Raw genomic sequence first — 19,093 nt, forward strand, 5'->3', positions numbered from 1 at the left:
GCAAGGGGTAGTCAACCTGTGGTCCTCCAGATGTTCACGGACTACAATTCCCATGAGCCCCTGCCAGCAGCTGCAGCCTTCTCAATTCTTTTAGGTTCTCAACACACTGGAGTAAGCTTGGGTCCAGCTCCACTTGAGGTCGGGAGGGAGAGAGAACCCCTTTCTCTCCACTCCCCATCGTCAACTTGAGGACGTCGGAGGGAGAACAGGGAGAAGACCGGGAAATCTTCCCCCACTCCTGGGTCTAGCTTCTACCCAGCGTTTTCTACCTAACAAACGCTCTGCAAGGAATCTTTTGGGTTTTATTTTTCACTGCTGCCAGAGAATCCACTTCAGCTGTGGATTTCTACCCTGCTTCTCACCCAAAGGCCAGCCTTATGCTAGGACAGGGGTAGTCAACCTGTGGTCCTCCAGATGTCCATGGACTACAATTCCCATGAGCCCCTGCCAGCAAACGCTGGCAGGGGCTCATGGGAATTGTAGTCCATGGACATCTGGAGGACCACAGGTTGACTACCCCTGTCCTAGGAGATTATAGCTCCCCCCATGACACGGTCCATTGTCAACCTGCGATCTACACAGGTGCAAAACTGAAAACCAAAAGTAGAGCTAGATACTCCACTTTCTGCCCAATGTCAACTTTCCCCATTTAGCTGGGCTGGCACTGGCTATTCCGGCCATCCCTCCCAGCCAGAAGATACAGCCTGGCTCTTCAAAATATTTCTGAAGGGCTTTCCTAGCAGCTGCTTGCGTTTCCTCAAAGGGCCAAATCTCTGCCTCCACCACTCCCACGCTTTGCAATTCACCTTCCCAAATAGCCAATGCTCCCCTTTTCGCAAGACACGGAATTATCAACTAGCGTCAGCCGCAGTGGTGCAAGGGCTGGACTAAAACCGGGAAAGCCCCACGGTCAACGTAGCCATAAAGCACAATACTCTGGTTTCTCTTCAGATTGCATAAATCTTTCGCCTTTCACAATTGTGGATCTTCAGCCCCTACGCCCGTTCTCAGTCTTACCTACCTGACAACGGTGGCATTAAAAAAATGGAAAAAGAACCACGGACCTTCCTGGAAGGGAAGGGAGTAATTACCCAAATCGCAGTAATCAGCAGCTCTCTTTGAGTGACTGAACGCTAGCAGAAGGACCTGGACCCAGATTTTGCTTGCTGCACTCACGTTTTATCCAGACTCGTTTAGAATCACAAGAGTCGGAAGGGGCCTCCTGGGTCATCTAGTCCAACCCCCCACTCAATGCCGGACTCTCACAACCCTCTCGCTCCTCCACTGTCACCCGCCACCCCCTTGAGCCTTCACAGAATCAGCCTGACAAGCAGAGAGGTGGAGAAGTTGTCTGGCTACTGGGCACAGAAGAGCCAGGATAGTTCCACTGGCGAGGAGCTCCAACTTTTCAGCCAGAGCGACTTCAAACCCCTGACAAAGGAGGCCGGCCTGAAAGACGCTCTCACTTCCGACTGGCCGCTGGTGTTTTCGTCCTCCTCTTTTTGGAGAGGTGAGCAACATTCTTGAAAGTTACTGCCACGGCCGGTTCCGTCCCAGTTGTCAGCTTCACCCCGGGCGGAGGTCAAAGCCAAAAGGGCAGCGGGAACCCGGCAGATTTTGGAAGGGGCGAGGCAATCGGGTGCGTCTGACCTCTTAGAAGACGCGTCGGTGACCTACATATTCCTCGGTCCTGGCCCAGAAGAGAATGAATCAATAAGCGTCCCCCAACGGAGACATCTGTGTGATACACACAGCCTGCAGCCTCACCCTGGGGCAGAACTGGTGCTACATTGCCGGAACAGGAAATCTTTTTTTAAAAAGTTCAGAGGTTATGCTCACACTGAAGGCCAAATCCTTCAGAGAAAGGGAGGGATAGTGAGCATAGCTTCCATGTGTTCTGTGTAAATGTTCCAAAATGTCTTATGTGAACCGACCAGGGCTGTAGGGAAGGGTGGTATAAAATCCAAATAAATCAATAAAACCACAAGAGCTCTCTAATTGACATATGCTCCCACATCGTTTCCACGGCCGACGTGGTGCAGTCAAGCGCCAAACTGTGGCTCTCCAGATTTCACAGAAACACAGAGTTGGAAGGGATCTCTATGGAAGGTACCGCTGCAGAATGCAGGAAATCCACAACGGCCTGCCCACCCACAGAGACCCCAATTCTATGCCCGGATGATGCCCAGAAGCCCTGGTCAGTTTTTCCTTGAAAAAAATTCCCTCCCGATCTCAGATTGGCGATTGGCATTTCCCTGTGCCTGCAAGAAAGAGCCACAAAAGGCCGACACAATCCCTTCTGCCCATGCTGGCAGGGGCTCATGGGAATTGTAGTCCACGGACTTCTGGAGAGCCACGGTTTGGCCACCCCTGGGCTAGATGGAGACCAGAAAGATCCAGGTTCAAGTCCCGGCTGGGCCTTCCACCTCACTCGGTGGCCCTGGTCTGGCCCTCATCTCCCAAATCTGATCTACTTCGCAGGGCTGTTGAGAGGAGGTGGTGAGAGCCATGCCCGCCATACCGTTACAGGTGGGTTGAAAAGCCATGGGACTGTAGCACGTGAAGCACCATATTGATTAGATTCTCTCAGCCATTCCTCCAAGGAACCCAGCCCAACACAGGTGGCTCTCCTCTCTTCTGTCTTATCCACACAACAACCCTGCAAAATAGGCTCAGACTGAGAGCGCCCAACTCCCCTGTGGGTCACCAAGCAAGTTCTACAAGCAAGTTGATATTTGAACTCGGGGCTCCCTGGTTCTCGTCCAGCATTCTAACCATCCCCCCTAAAATCTCCTTTTCTACCCAATTATGGCAGTCAAACTCCACCCTTCTGCACCCAGAATACTCTGAGGAAATATGGCAAACCTGACTCAGGTGAATTGACTTTGCAGACCAGTTTCAAGCAGATAGCAGAGATTTCTGGCATTTTACTTATTTACTTATTCTCGCCGTCGGATTGCGTTATGGTGTTAATGTTTATATCAAGTGGAGATTTATTTCATGCTGTAACCCGCTGCGTCATGACTTCTGTGACATCAGTGGGCAATAAATCGAACAAAACAAACAAATTTAAGAATTCGTTTTTAAATCTGCTCTAGCCTGATTCAGTGGGGTGTTTGAAAACCCAACCAACCAACCTAGGAAGGAGAGAAGGGGTCTATTTGTGCCATGGGATTTTGGACAGCTAAAACCACTTGCTTAAAATACATTACACTGCTTGTATCAGAAACAGTCGATGACTTCTGTGAACCCCAAAGCGACGCGCAAACCCCACCTGTGGTGCAGACGACTTTTGCTGAACGCGAAAACCCTTGAATTCCCTATTTGGTCCCCGTTCCTGGCCACACCCCTTTGGGTGACGTCACCACTGCCTTCCCGCAGGCCTGCTGTGACATCACAGCAGGCCAGCCACGCCTCTCCAGGTGACCCCCGACTGTAACGACACCAAGGACGGCGTACTCACAGGCACCATGATCTGTCTGCAGCCCACGTCGAAAGCCACGTCCTGCAGTGTTTTATCGGAGATGCCGCTGAACAAGAGGTTCCCGGGCGGGAGGCTGGCCACGTGGAGATTAAATAACCGTTTGAGCTCCCGCAGGGTGAGGACGAATTGTTTCTTAAAGGTGGCTGCCACAAAGGCCCTGAGTTCTTGCGAGACCCTTTCCTGGCCCCCCAAGTGGCCGTTCAGAGAGTCCACCGAGTTCTCCTCGGAGTGGATGCCGTTGGTCAGGCCGTTGCTGAGGCTGTCGCAGACGGACGTGTCCATGGCCTCCTCGTCGCTCAGCGGCTCCTCCTTGATCTGGACGCCGAGGACGTCCACCGGGGAGTCCGCCCCTCCGGCTTGGGCCTCCGACCGACGCTTCTGCAGTTCTTGCTCCAGCTGGCTGTAGCTCTGCTTGACTCTCCCCTTGGCCAAGCTGACCCGTTGCTCCCCGGAAACTAGCAACGGGGCGGCTGCAGAGGCAAACATAAAGCACCCGGGAATTTATTTTCTCTCGGGGAGGCCTGGGAGAGCACAGCCACTAACGGAGGTACGGAGTTTGCAGGCCTCTTCCTGGGCTTTTTGGTTTGGGGCTGTTTTGGAAGACTTCCCCTGCCGTTAGACAATCTGGTTGACCCTGGTACATTTTATTAGTTCCCCAAGGCCAGGGTGGGGTGACAGTGCGGTTGAGCACCGGAGAGACCAGGTTCAAGACCCCACCCTGCCACATGTTCGCCGGGAGATCTTAAGCCAGTCTTCTTTTAAGCTCACCTACTGGAGAGGGAGAAACACATATCCTCCCCCCCTCGGAATGACGGCCAATGGGGCTGTGGCTCAGTGGCAAAGCACTTGCTTGGCATGCAGAAGGTCCCAGGTTCAATTCCTGGCATTGCCAATTAAAATATTTAGATATGAGATGAGATTATGTGAAAGACCTCACCCTTGAGATCCTAGAACACTTTTCTCCCGCCACAAGCCTGTTGGGAGTGGCGGGAAAAATCTAAATAATAATAATAATAAAAATAATAAAAAACAGCGGGCCTCGTAGAATTCTGGTCTTAAATGCTCTTACTATAAATGGTTTTTACGGGAAATGTTTTACGTCCATTTTTAATGTGTTGTCCACCACCCCAAGCAATGGCAGGAAGGGGAAGTTTATAAAGAGAGCCAGTTTGGTGTAGTGGCTAGGAGTGTGGACTTCTAATCTGGCAAGCCGGGTTCGATTCTGCACTCCCCCACCTGCAACCAGCTGGGTGACCTTGGGCTAGTCACAGCACTGATAAAACTGTTCTGACCGAGCAGTGATATCAGGGCTCTCTCAGCCTCACCCACCCCACAGGGTGTCTGTTGTGGGGAGAGGAAAGGGAAGGCGACTGGAAGCCGCTTTGAGCCTCCTTCGGGTAGGGAAAAGCGGCATATAAGAACCAACTCCTCTTCTTCTTCTTCTTCTTCTTCTTCTTCTTCTTCTAAATCTCATCTAATAAGTAGCTACCACAGCAACTTCTGGACTACCTCGAAGCCTGCAAAATTCTTCGGACGCTACTCTGCGGTCCAAAGTTCCAGAACGGCGCGATCTGTTTCTACTGACTTTCCCTCGAGGAGGTGCTGTTGCCACTCACCAGTTTGTGGAGCCTGCTTCTTTGGTACCATTTGCTCTCTTGGCAAGTTGTAGACTTTCTCTAACCTGGAAGGGAGGGGAAATGCAAACAAAAGGAAGGCAATGTTCAGGTGGGCGTCTGAAGCCGCAGAATGACACTTTAAGACCCACAAAAGTTTATTCTGGGTGCAAGCCTTTGTGAGCACGCATGCCCACCCAAAAGGATATGAGAACCCCAGTTTTGCTGTTTACTTAGGAGCGGGAGTGGCATGCAAATTAAAATGCACGGGGGAAAAATGTACTAACACAACCTAACTGAAAATATGTAACTCGACATGATTGTAGATTCCTAGAGTAGGAAAGGGCCATCAAGGCCATCTAGTCCAACCTCTTGCTTAACGCAGGAGGGGCCTAAAGCAGGGGCTCGTGGGAATTGTAGTCTGTGGGCGTCTGGAGAGCCACAGTTTGGCCGGCCCTGCCATAAGGACTAGAACCACAGATTTTAAATCAGTGCAGACCAATATTTTTAAACAACCCAAGATACACGGAACGTGCCACCTCACACTCTTCGTCTTCTAGTTGTCAAACCCTTTTTATTTATTTTTCCCGCTCCCTCCTCCTCAGCCACGGATTCTCTCCAAATGCCATTGGCTGGCCTGCTCTGATGTCACAGAAAGGCCGACCTGCTTGTCGCCGGGCGAATTTGTCACTAGCGGAAGCTGGCTCTGAGCTCCCACACCCCCCCTCCCATCTATGACAGCTGCCCCCTGGGCCTTTGAATGACCCTCAAGGGTGGGGACTGCCTGAGACGTATAAGAATTAGTTAATTAGAAGTGCTAATATAATATAATAATAACAGAAAAAATAGAAGCAGCTCATCTTGACTAGACTGAAGGTCTTCCCCAACCTCACATCCTATTTTGCACAGTGGGTGACCCTAAAACAGGGGTAGTCAAACTGCGGCCCTCCAGATGTCCATGGACTACAATTCCCAGGAGAATTGTAGTCCATGGACATCTGGAGGGCCGCAGTTTGACTACCCCTGCCCTAAAACCTCCCCAGAAGCCAGATAACAGAGGAATCCTCAGAAATTACTATTCAGAGGTATACTGTCTATGAACATTGAGGCTCCATTTGAGCACTGTGGCCCCAAAGGGGCAAATGAACCATGCCTCCATGGATTTGTCTGTATCCACCAGGAAACCACCGAAACCATCCCAGGGCAGCAAGAACCACCAGTTGGCAACACCTTATGCCCAAGCAAACTAGCTGAACGAGAGCCTTCCAGATGCCCTCTTGGCATCCCGCAAGAGGCCTCTTTCAGCCGTGAAAAGACCTGGCGACACAGAAGCGAACTTGTTTTCCACTCCAAAAAAAACAACAAAACGAAGCCAAACCATTTACTTGGCCTGAATGCCCATCCAGAGCATCTGCTGCCTCTGCACCACGTCCGGATGCTTCCTGACAAAGTCCTCGTCGTAGGGGAGCATGAATTCCCAGCCGCGTTTGATCCGGAGGACGGACATGTGCTCCAAGAAGTCCTTCACGTCTTCCGGGCCGAGCTGGGAAAACAAGTTTCGTGGGAACACAGTTTTCGGGAGACGCCAAGCTTTTCGGGAGCTCAGCAAGCCTAAGAAAAAAGGCACAACTGCATCCCACGCCCGGCACAGCTGCGGGAGCCTGCCAGATCTTGCCTCTCCGTCAGACAGCTGTGTAATTAAAGCACCAGACCCCCACATTCACAAGCAGCCGAAGGGAAACATGTTTACTCCTTGGATATGTGGTTGGGGAGGGGGGGGGGGAAGAGGAATTCCGCACAGCAAATTAGTTAGCCGCACAGAGAGAAAGACTAATTCGATTACGTCTGCAAATTTGCTTTCCGGGGAAAGCGAAACGTGTTTCTGATCTTTCTTCCAGACAGCCGAGACGGGAGAAGTCTGGTTTCTAGAAGACCAGGGGAGCAACAGATATTTAGTCACAGCTATTAGCACGCTGGCAGAGCCAGGAGAACTTGGTTTGGCTCTCTAATTACGCTCTCTGATTGTCCACGGACCACAGAGGACCCTGAAGACCAAAGCAAAAGAGGAAGAGGTCCATATATACTATAGACCAGTCGTTCTTAAGATTTCAGGGACTGTTCTCTGGTTCCAGGGCCTCCTGAATTAGGCTAAAAAAGGCCTAAGGCAAGAGTGAAATAACTCTACTCAGTGTCCCTCGCCTTACAAATATACGCAACAGATTTCTAGAACTCGACCGAGAGACGCATGTGCCTTCATTTTTCCCCCTTGAATGCATTAATTCAAGCACGCACAAAGGAACGGCTTACTTGATTCCGTTTTCTTCCCCCTTGATGGACTTTCTAGCAATGAATGGCACCGTATGTGTCCAAAAGGGAATTTCATTGGCTCAGTTACCCACCAGATTCAAATGGGTCGCCGTGTGGGTCTGAAGCAGCACAATAAAACCAGATTCCAGTCGCACCTTTAAGACCAACAAAGATTTATTCAAGGCGTGAGCTTTCGAGTGCAAGCACTTGAAAGCTCACGCCTTGAATAAATCTTTGTTGGTCTTAAAGGTGCGACTGGAATCCGGTTTTATTATAAACCCAGTAGAAATGCTTCTTCCTAGGTACTGTTTGCAACCAAAGCGACCCATCAAGGTTCGATCGTGAAGCTTACTGCGGGGGGCCAACACCCACTTTAGGATCAGGTGGCCGACTCAAATGAGGCCCCATCCTTCACGAAAGCACCGAGCTCTGATGCTGACAACTCACCTTTGTAGCAGCGCCAACTTCTTTCCGGACTACCCAACGATCCTGCGTAAACTTCCACATCTAAGGGAAGAGAGAGGGAGAGGGATGGAGACACCGAATTTGGAAACGTAAGCGTAACCCCCAAGTTTGGCAACCACCTCCCCAAAGCGGATTGGCGCGGCCTTCTTAAGCACGCTCAGTCGTCTTGGTTTGGAAGCCTCATAACCTCCGGATCACCCCAAGCAGAGATTGGGCAGCAAAGGGCCTTCCGCAAACTACTGAAAGCTATACTGTTCAGGAGGCCTGTTCTGGACAGGTAAGGAGGCTGCACTGCACAAGATGGCTTTTGAAACTTTCTTGGACAAGGGACTCAGGATTGGGGTCTATCCTGCTGCATTTGGTTTATTGTCAGCAGGATCCTGTTACGGAATTTCTGTTCCACTCGGTGCGCAGAATAGTTCTGTGAGGCTGCAGTTCTTTCCGGTGCATCCAGACTTATAAAATCCAGGTGCAGGTGGCTGTTGAGTGTCCTGTTTTTGTGGCTGTACTGTGATCTCCCCCCACAACAGACACCCTGTGAGGGAGGTGCGGCTGAGAGAGCTCTGAGAGAACTGATGTGAACAGCTGGAACAGGACTGTGACTGTGACTGACCTAAGGTCACCCTCCAGATTCGAAGCTGCCACTCTTAACCACTCTTAACCAAGAGTCAAATCTATCTGTTATACTGCAGAGACCAACAAAGCTCTGGAACTTGTATTACTAGATGCCGTAATTACTAGAGTACTGTTACCCAGACTTTCTTTAGGCGTATGCCGGCAGAAGAGCTGTGACTCACTGGGAAAGTATCTGCTTTGCATGCAAAAGACCTCAGGTTCAAGAAGAAGAAGAGCTGGTTCCTAAATGCCGCTTTTCCCTACCCGAAGAAGGCTCAAAGCGGCTTACACTTCCCCTTCCTCTCCCCACAACAGACACCCTGTGAGGTGGGTGAGGCTGAGAGAGCCCTGAGATTACTGAAGAAGAAGAAGAGTTGGTTCTTATATGCCGCTTTTCTCTACCCAAAGGAGTCTCAAAGCGGCCTTCCCATTCCCCTCCCCACAACAGACACCCTGTGGGGTGGGTGAGGCTGGGAGAGCCCTGATATCACTGCTGGGTTAGAACAGCTTTATCAGTGCTGTGACTAGCCCAAGGTCACCCAGCTGGCTGCATGTGGGGGAGCACAGATTCAAACCCAGCTCACCAGATTAGAAGTCTGCACTCCTAACCACTCCACAAAGCTGGCTCAAGCCTTGGCATTCCCCCAGGAAAATAGCCTCAAGCAACCTTCCCCGGCAGCCAGCTGGGTGACCTAGGGTTAGTCACAGTTCTCTTACAGCCGTTCTCACAGAGTTCTCTCAGCCCCGCCTAACTCATAAGAAGTCTGTTGTGTGGAGAAAAAGGGAAGGAAATTGTAAGACCCTTTAGGACTGGGGTGACCTGGGACTAGTCACTGTTTTCTCAGAGAACTGTTCTCTCTTAGCACTCCCTCAGCCCCACCTACCTCTTAGGGCAGGGGTAGTCAACCTGTGGTCCTCCAGATGTCCATGGACTACAATTCCCATGAGCCCCTGCCAGCAAACGCTGGCAGGGGCTCATGGGAATTGTAGTCCATGGACATCTGGAGGACCACAGGTTGACTACCCCTGTCTTAGGGCATCTGTGGTGGAGAGAGGAAGGAGAGGCCATTATAAGCCATTTTGGGGCTGAAAAGTAGGATATTCTCATCTTGGGAAAGACCTTCTCCCCATTGCGGACGGAGCAAGTAGCCAGACCCTGTATGCGCAAAAGGGTCACTTGCATATGTGGCCTACAGCAAATGATGCTGCCAGAGGAGTCATCGATACTTACAACAAAGTCCCTTCCCCTGCAGAGCATGTCGGCTGGGACGCCACTGTGGGGGCTGGAGGTACCCTTCGGGTAGAGGACGTCACTGTGGGTTGAAAGGGGGGAGGAAATTAATTAGTTGGCGTTTATCCACACGGCAAGGATTAATTCCCGGGACCAGCCTGGGGGCATTTTGCAATGTAGCCTCCAGCCTCTCAAGGGCGATAGAAACATGCACAACGTCCAGAAGAGCTTCAAAGGCCTTCTTGCGTTCCGCCATACTCTAAGGGATTTTGGATTTTAAATATATGTCGCTCGAAGGGTGTGAAAGGTAGGGGTGAGATGGTATCACGGGAATGCAAGCAGCAAGGACAGCTCGTGGGAAGGAATGGGGCCAAAGCAGCCACACCTATGAACTGGGCACGGGCATGTAGAAATGGCAAGGAAAGTATTGTGGTTACGACACAGCGGCACACGAAGCTGCCCTCCAGTGAATGAGACCATTGGATCATCAGGTTCAGACCAATCGAGACCAGGGTTAGCCAAACTGTGGCTCTCCAGATGTCCGTGGACTGCAATTCCCATGAGCCCCTGCCAGCACGCTGGCAGGGGCTCATGGGAATTGTAGTCCACGGACATCTGGAGAGCTAGTTTGGCCAACCCCTGGACAGACTTGCAGCAATCCATCATATCACACACTGCCAAATTCTTTAAGTTGGAGGTACTGGGGATTGAACCTTATATGCCGCTTTTCTCTACCCAAAGGAGTTTCAAAGCGGCTTACCATCGCCTTCCTCTCCCTACGAGAGACATCCTGTGAAGTAGGTGAGGCTGAGAGAGCTCTGGGAGAGCTGTTCTGGGAGAACAGCTTTGACAGAACCGTGACTAGCCCAAAATAACTCCGCTGGCTGCATGTGGAAGAGCCGGGAATCAAACCTGGCCCTTGAGATGACAGGCCGCCACTCTTAACCACAACACCCCGCAGGCTCTCTCCGTTAATGCTATGATGTTTTGGACATTGTTAATTCATAAGCTGAAAAAGACTGGCTGGCTGGCAGGCACTTAACTAGGCGGCCTGTTTCACCCCTTCCAACTCTATGATTCTATGATAGAATCCTAGAGTTGGAAGGGACCTCCTGGGTCATCTAGTCCAACCCCCTGCACAATGCAGGACACCCACAACCCTCTCGCTCCTCCACTGTCACCTGCCACCCCCTTGAGCCTTCCCAGAATCAGCCTTTCTGTCAGATGGCTACCCAGCCTCTGTTTAAAAATCCCCAAAGATGGAGACTCCATCATGTTGCCCGTGTCAGTTTGGAACAACAGAGAATTCCCATGCCTTAAAAGCCTGCAGATTTGTTCCCTTTTTCCCTATGGAATTTGGAAGTGGGAAATGATGGCGAATGACACACGCAGAAGGCAACGGGTCTTTTCACGCCCAAAGGATTGGTGCTCCCCAGAAACGGGCTACGGCTGAACATGCAGCCTCAACAATTCCCCTGGCGAGCAGCAAACACTGTCAAACGCGATGCGGAATGTACGGGGGGGGGGGGGGTACGGTGGGAAGGGTTATCTCCTTGCACAGGGACAAAACGAAAGCATTTACCTCTTCACCACCCAGTTCCCTTGCACCAACAACGCCACCTGCTGCACGCAGCGCAAGACTGTGGTCGGGTCGGTCCCAGAGGTCAACAGGCTCATGAGGTTGGCGAAGGGTATGACCTTCACTGGAAGGAGAGAAAGGAAAGCTGGTTATAGATTCCCAGAGGAAACTTGGGCTAGAGTTACAGCCCAAGTTTCCTCTGTTTGTAAGGGAAGGTTTATTTCTTTCAACATGCTGAGGTTCTGCAGGGTTGGCCAAACGGTGGCTCTCCAGATGTCCGTGGACTGCAATTCCCATGAGCCCCTGCCAGCTGGCAGGGGCTCATGGGAATTGCAGTCCACGGACATCTGGAGAGCCACCGTTTGGCCAACCCTGACCTAGTTGATATTTCCGAGCTTGGCTCCGACAGGATCTTTATGCATGCCCTAGAAATACTCTCCAGTTGTTAAGACTAGCAGCTTTTTCTTTTGCTCTCTGGTTTACGAGAAGGTTGCCTGTCCCACTTGCGGAAGAAATCTAATCTGACTTTTGCACTCTTTAAACAGAGTGGCCCTTCTTAAATTTTATTTTTGCTCCACAGTCCATTGTTCCTGAAACCGGTTTTGGACCCAGCGCCATCTGACTCAATCCAAGCTGCAACACACCCTCTGTCCTGTTTTCAGAGGGGGAAACGGGGGATTCTCCCCAATATCCTACCAAAATCTTTTCCCTGCCCCCGTGTAACCTTTGGGTGGGGGGGCTGGGGGGGGCGGGGAACATTCCTTTGACGGAACATCCTTCTTGGTGCAAAACTCTCTGGGCAGCTCAAAAGATTGCCTGCTCTCAAGGTCATTATTAAAAATATATATATAAGACAACAGCTGCGTTTATATTTTTCTTTCCCAACTGAAGTTGTCACAGATTTGTTCTCGCTGAGACTCAAAGTGAATTGCTCAGCTTAAGTCATTTGTTGCAAAGGCATTAATTTTACGTCTGGCGCACAACTAACAGGCTTAGAAAAAACACAGGCCACTCTGGCATTCAAAGGATCCGGTGTCACCGCAGCAAACTGGATTTAACGCAAGGATCCCTGCCTGACTGAAGGTAAGCAAGAAAATACTTTCAAACAATACGTTCATTAAAAAAGGCATCTGCCAGAAATGCGGAAGAATTACAATTAGAATTACACAGGGCCTCATTCCCTGCCATCTGGGAGCTGGCTCCGCCTCTAGTGGCAGCCATTTTGATTCTGGCTCTGTGTTCTGTGATTGCACCCACCGCCCCATGCCCGAACTCCAGAATTCGCAGCCCACTGTCTGGAAAATGCTGGAGGCCTCTGGTTTCATGGTGACCTTCTGGATCTTCTTGCTCCTCCCCCCTAGGAGAAAGATTTTCCTGGTTCAACCGCCAAAAAAACATACCATTCTTCAGCAAGATCTTAATTTGGTCAGTGAGGGGCAATGTTCGTAGCTGAGCCATAGGGAGTACGTTGCTGGGAGCCACCGGTTTCTCCCTACATATTAAAAGAAAAGGTTATAATTTTTAAAAAGCATTCATGGTTTGTTAAACCTATCGGGTCAGGTCAATTGCTCCCCCCCCAATGGCCAACAATGGGCCTGAAGGGGGTAGGAACGGGAGGGTCCCCGGGTGGGCGGGTACAGAGCTACACTTCCCTTCCATATTCTGCACTTCTGAAGTTTCTCAAAGCCTGCAGAATATCTCAGGGGTTTCTCGATGGGTTAAGAAGTAGAGAAAGGTCGGCATAAAGCATCCATGAGAATATCTGTCCATCCACTGCTTGAAGACTGCCAGGGAGGGGGAGCTCACCACCTCCTTAGGCAGCCCATTCCACTGCTGAACTACTCTTTGCGGTGAAATTTCCCCCCCTGATATCTAGCCGATGCTGTTCTACACGAAGTTGAAAGCTAGGACTCTGATTCCTGCCCTCTGCTGCCCACAGGAACTGCTCCCTGCCCTCCTCCAAGTGACCACCTCTCAAAAGACTTCAAGACAGCCATCACGAACTGCAGAGGGAAAGGCAAAACCAGACCACGGAAGAGGCGCCAGCCCAATCTGGCAACCAAGAACACTCACTTCTCTTCTTCGACACGCGGCGGCACCAGCATCATCAGATATTCACTGCGGGAAAGAAAGCACACAGCCCCACTGTTTATCCAAAATACTTCCTGTCTGCCTTTATTTCATGATTTTAAAATTTAAAACCTTTGTGAGCCGCCTTTCTTCCGTAAGGAGCTCCAGGCTGCTTACAATATAAATAAGGCGGAAGGCAAAAATACATAAAACCAAGATTTCAAAATGCCTTCCTACCTTACGGGGACTCAAGGCGGCTTACGATGTAAACAGTAAATACATTTTTAAAAAGGAGTTAAAATAATTTTAAATTGCTGGTGGGGCAATTGCTAGTGACAACGGAACACAAACCTTCCCTGCGCACGTGTTTCCCATGTGCTGGTGCACTTTTCCCCTGGACAAAAGTGTTCCAAAAGGTATTACAAGAAAAAGGCTTACCTGGGAGATTTAACTAACTCGGTATTCCCAGCCATGCCGTGACCCTGGCTGAACAAATACTGCCGCTCATGCTCAGAATGGCTGTCCTAGAGAAACAACCGAGGCGAGAGAGAGAGAAATTCAGGTAACGTTCCAAGATCCGTTGCTTTAAAACTCTGCAAATTGCCGGCTCATGCAAGCACAGCTATCAGGCTGGCTGGCATCCCTTTCTGGCTCCTATATTATAAACATAAAGGATCTTCTACAAACACACCCCCTAGAGAATCACAGAATCCTAGAGTTGGAAGGGGCCCTACAGGCCATCTAGTCCAACCCCCTGCTCAACGCAGGATCAGCCCTAAGCATCCTAAAGCTTAGAGCTGCTTTACGTGAAGCTAAGCATCCAAGGGGTAATAGGCACAGCCCAAAAGCTAAGTGCCAGCCACTGGCCCCTGGCTGGACGAAGGCGTGAGACACTTAAGTTTTTTATTTGCCTGCTGCCTTAGTAATTGCAAAAGTATTTATTAAGGGATGTTACAGGATTTTATTGTTTTATCTTTTTTATTATTATTGCAAACTGCCATGAGCCCACCAGAGAACGGCGGTATATAAAACCAGCTGCAAATAAATAAATAACTTGATTTATTTTATCAGTTTTTAGATTTATACCCTGCCGCTTCTCCGGGGACTCGTGGGGGCTGATCCACAGCCTCGAACAATCTCTTCCGTCTCCTGTGAGACCTGGATTCGTTTCCCGGCATTTCTGTTTAGATTTGCCGGCTCAGAACACTAGAAAGTAGCGAGGTGTGTTTGGGAGGGGGGGGGGGAACACCCCCCAAAAAGAAACCACCGGGAAAACTGAAGGGCCCGAAAACGCACGCACTTACCCGTAAACCGTAGTGATGCAGGTGGACCCAGTGCTCTTCCGCTTGCCTCTTCTGTAAGAACTCGTAAGACTGGACCCTCCGCTGCCGGGCTTGCTCCGATTCCGGGCGGGAAAACCTCACCTGAAGGCACGACAAGGTTGATCAGCAGCCGGGGGAAACGAAGCACTAAAGACCGTGTTTTGGACAGCAGATTCGCTGCTCCCCTCCTTCCCAAACACAAACGGGTATGCCAGGAAACAGAACGCACCATGCTCTTAACCCAGCATCATGTTTTTAATTTTATTTATTTAGAGCGGTTCCTCAGTGGAACAGGTTTCCTCGGGAGGTGGTGGGTTCTCCTTCTTTGGAGATTTTTAAACAGAGGCTGGAGAGCCATCTGACCAAGAGGCTGATTCTGTGGAGGCTCAAGGGGGTGGCAGGTGACAGTGGATGAGCGAGAGGGTTGTGAGTGTCCTGCATTGTTCAGAGGGTTGGACTAGATGGCCCAGGAGGTCCCTTCCAACTCTATGGTTCTATGATTCTATTTATTTATTTGGATTTTTATGCTGCCCTTCCATACGGCTCTGGGAGGTTTACACAGAACGTTGTAAAAAAAAGGGAAAAAAAGTTCTGGGGTTTCTCAATGGTAAAAAGGTCAAGAAAGTTTGCACTACACTCTTATCTTCATTCTCTCTCTGACCCCTCTTCCCAAATTGATTCCTCTTATTCCCAGCTCATGGCTGCGTGGCTGGCTGTGTCTTCCACGTGGCCATTTTGAGATTGTGCCCAACGCCCTAGGTAAGCACTCAAAAGATTCCCCGCAGCTCCAAAACAATACGGGGCGCCCTATGCAAGCTCGTGAGTATTTCTAAATCTCTGCCAGAAGAGATCTGGCAGTGTCCCCTCCAAGGGGGATTCCTTCATGAAAGCCTAAATCTCTGCACTGCGGCACAGACCCAACCTCAGCTCCCCAGGGAGGACTTTGGGAAGGCATCGAGGGGCACAGAGGGAGGGAAGGCCAGCCGGGGGCCTCACATGCATTGACATGGGGAGAGCAGTCAGCTGAAGAGGCCCCGCAAGGCCAAATCTGTCTGGAAAGAATCGTTCGGACGTACGGTGATTTGTTTGACGTCTTCTTCCGCTTCGTCCTGAGAAGAATCCCCGGCTGCCAGAGACAAGGAGACATGAAGCTCAGCGTCACATTTATCTGAACACCAATTCTGCTCAGAAGCAGGAGGGCTCAGTTTCTAGTGTTCACAGCGGTGGCCTGTTTATTGGTTTAGGCCAGGGATGGCCAAACTGTGGCTCTCCAGATGTCCACGGCCTACAATTCCCATGAGCCCCTGCCAGCAGGCAGGGGCTCATGGGAATTGTAGGCTGTGGACATCTGGAGAGCCACAGTTTGGCCACTCCTGGCCTTGCCTTTCTCCTCAAACAGGGACCCAATGTAGCTAAACGCAAGGTTCTCCCCAACCACCCTGTGAGGAAGATAAAGCTGAGAGTGATTGATTGGCCCAAGGTCTCCCAATGAGCTTCCAGAGCGGCTCGGGATTCGAACTCACATCTCTCAGATCCCAGCCTATCACTCTGACCACGGTGAGTAAGCTCACTATGAAGCTGCTCAGCTGCACCAGTAAACAACATTATTCTAGAAGCAAGTGACTGCCCCATAACCCTCTTCTGCATTTTATGAGGCTGGCAAGGGCTCACATTCACCACCGGAAGAAGATGTCCGTCGATCTCTTACCTTCGTTTGCCGCTTCCCTTTCTCTGTGTTTGGCGTCGGCTTTGTCTAAATAGGAGAAACTGGGCCTCAGCTGCAGGATGCCGTGAAGCGGGGTCAGGTGGAGCTCACCTGTAAACAAGAACGGGTCACATTTTCACAGCTGCGGTTTCCCAGGGGAAGCAAAAGCGGGGTGAACCTAGCCGTATCAGATGGCTTGGTAGGAACATGGGACCCTTGGGAACTAGAACCACCCCCCACACACAAGTTGAAATGTAAAAATTTTTAAAAAGACCAACAAGCCTTATTAAAGTAGCGGGGTTCGGAATCCAAGTCACCTTTTCGGTAGATAGCAGCAGCATACCGTGAAATATTACTCGTGGTTTGGGAGGAACAGAAGGTCTGTTTATCCATCAGCTTCCTACGAGGAAAACAAACCAGGAAGTTGCTGTGATTCTGTTTGTGGAGGAAAGACGCTGGAGGAAACAAAAGATGCCTGAGACCCAAACATACTTCCTGTCTGTACCAAGGAAGTCCCTTTTACTCAAAACACTGTGGACACATGCCCCCGCTCCCCTCGCAGCTAGAATTAGCATCATTATTTATTAAATTTCTATACCGCTCTCCCAATATGGCTGAGGGCAGTGTACAAGATAAGTCTCCTTCTTTGTGGTTTTACCATAGAGTTTCTGTAAATCCTAGAACATTCCGTTAGATCAGGCAGGGGTGGCCATACTGTGGCTGCTTCGTGGTTTTATCAGAGTTTTTGTGGGGAGAGGAAACCAACTCTCCTCCTCCTTCTTCCTAAACTTTTAGAAAATAACTGAAACATGCCTCTCTTTTTTACGTCGGAACAAGCAAACGAAATGGGATGCTTCTCTTTCTGCTAGCTATTCTTGCCGAGGACCTCCAGGGAGCGAAAGAAGACAAGGGGGCAACTTACGAGGAGTAGGTGCTGGTCTCATTAGCACACGCCCCGTCGACGTTGAGCGCAATCTGCTCCCCTTTGCTCCGACAATAGTTGGGATTCAGAGTATCGATGGCCAGTTCAAGCTCCACCTGAGCAGGGGGGATCAAGAGCACGCCAAATTAAGGAGGCGAGAGAAAAAACTGCTTATGAAAAACTGATTGTTGGTGACACAAAACGTTTCCTAGGTAAGATTTATAAATTTGTAACTGCGCTACGATTCAGAAGCAGAGCAAATCAAAACCATGCTATTGTTCTGAGCTCAGAACACTGGAGAACTGCAGTTGTGGAGGCCTCACTTCAAGAAGGACGTAGATAAAATTGAAAGGGTACAGAGGAGAGCGACGAAGATGATCTGGGGCCAAGGGACCAAGCCCTATGAAGATAGGTTGAGGGACTTGGGAATGTTCAGCCTGGAGAAAAGGAGGTTGAGAGGGGACATGAGAGCCCTCTTTAAGTATTTGAAAGGTTGTCACTTGGAGGAGGGCAGGACGCTGTTCCTGCTGGCTGCAGAGGAGAGGACACGCAGTAATGGATTTAAACTACAAGTACAACGATATAGGCTAGAGATTAGGAAAAAGTTTTTCACAGTCAGAGTAGTTCAGCAGTGGAATAGGCTGCCTAAGGAGGTGGTGAGCTCCCCCTCACTGGCAGTCTTCAAGCAAAGGTTGGAGACACACTTTTCTTGGATGCTTTAGGATGCTTAGGGCTGATCCTGCGTTGAGCAGGGGGTTGGACTAGATGGCCTCTATGGCCCCTTCCAACTCTATGATTCTATGATTCTATGATTCTATGAGAGAGCGCGAGGTTTCGGGCGGGGAAGATTGGGGTCGGTGAGTCGAAATTCACCGAATGTTAAAATGTTATCGGAAAATTGGTATCAAATGTTTTTCGATGGTACACTGCCCCTCAAAGACATGGCAAAGATTAATAAGAGCTACATGAAAGAACGGCAGGAAATAGTCATGATGAGATGCAAAAGATATTGGAAGTTAAATTTATGTTGCATCCAAAATGTACGATACTAGATATCCTCGATTTGTGATTATGGATCGGTGTGTTTTATGTCTGGGAGTTTAATGGGAGTTTTATTGGGGATTTTATTCAGACTATTGTAAGCCACTTGGGAGTGGGTAATACATTGAAATAATAACAACAACCGTGTTCCTGAGGGATTCTCTAGAACAGGGGTAGTCAAACTTCGGCCCTCCAGATGTCCATGGACTACAATTCCCATGAGCCCCCACCAGCATTGCTGGTGGGGGCTCATGGGAATTGTAGTCCATGGACATCTGGAGGGCCGCAGTTTGACTACCCCTGCTCTAGAAAAACCTATTCTTTTTTAAATCTGGCAGGCAGAAGGGAAGCTGGGTCAGCATTAAGTTCACATACAGCTCCGTTATTCCGGATACGGCCTTCGGAAGGACGAAGGTGAAGGCACAGAATTCGAGCAGCAGTGGACCCGCACGACGGAACCTCCCTGAAACTCTCCTTCCGAACCAGCTTTTCCAAAGAGACACTCACCTTTTGCTGTTTGGGTTTGATCTTTGCTGACAGGTGAGTCACGTCGTCGTAGGCCATCGATGCGGGGCGGATGGGGTACTGCAAATAAAAGCAGAGCGGGTGAATACTCAGGGGGGAAAAACCAGGGCTTTACATGGGATCTCCTTTTGAAAAGAAGTCAGTTCAGAAATACCTGGAACAGGTAGAGCTTCTCCGACAGACTCTTGGCCAGGTACACATCGATCTAGCAAAG

The 19,093-nt window shown here is 50.1% G+C and overlaps 1 protein-coding gene across 1 annotated transcript in view; it reads right to left on the minus strand.

The window, feature by feature from the left end:
- Positions 1-19,093, minus strand: part of POLR3E (RNA polymerase III subunit E) — a 30,809-nt gene that overhangs the window by 7,111 nt on the left and 4,605 nt on the right. The window contains exons 4-19 of the mRNA XM_077316362.1: positions 19,034-19,084; positions 18,862-18,939; positions 17,314-17,429; positions 16,709-16,791; positions 16,395-16,502; positions 15,763-15,812; positions 14,669-14,788; positions 13,803-13,888; positions 13,368-13,412; positions 12,695-12,786; positions 11,298-11,418; positions 9,716-9,797; positions 7,852-7,911; positions 6,483-6,640; positions 5,101-5,165; positions 3,464-3,954 (exon numbers count right to left, since the gene is read on the minus strand). Coding sequence (XP_077172477.1) covers positions 3,464-3,954; positions 5,101-5,165; positions 6,483-6,640; positions 7,852-7,911; positions 9,716-9,797; positions 11,298-11,418; positions 12,695-12,786; positions 13,368-13,412; positions 13,803-13,888; positions 14,669-14,788; positions 15,763-15,812; positions 16,395-16,502; positions 16,709-16,791; positions 17,314-17,429; positions 18,862-18,939; positions 19,034-19,084 — 1,806 coding nt within the window. The remainder of the gene's footprint in view (positions 1-3,463; positions 3,955-5,100; positions 5,166-6,482; positions 6,641-7,851; positions 7,912-9,715; positions 9,798-11,297; positions 11,419-12,694; positions 12,787-13,367; positions 13,413-13,802; positions 13,889-14,668; positions 14,789-15,762; positions 15,813-16,394; positions 16,503-16,708; positions 16,792-17,313; positions 17,430-18,861; positions 18,940-19,033; positions 19,085-19,093) is intronic.

Source organism: Paroedura picta, chromosome 17, assembly GCF_049243985.1.
Source record: "Paroedura picta isolate Pp20150507F chromosome 17, Ppicta_v3.0, whole genome shotgun sequence".
Taxonomy (NCBI): Eukaryota; Metazoa; Chordata; class Lepidosauria; order Squamata; family Gekkonidae; genus Paroedura; species Paroedura picta.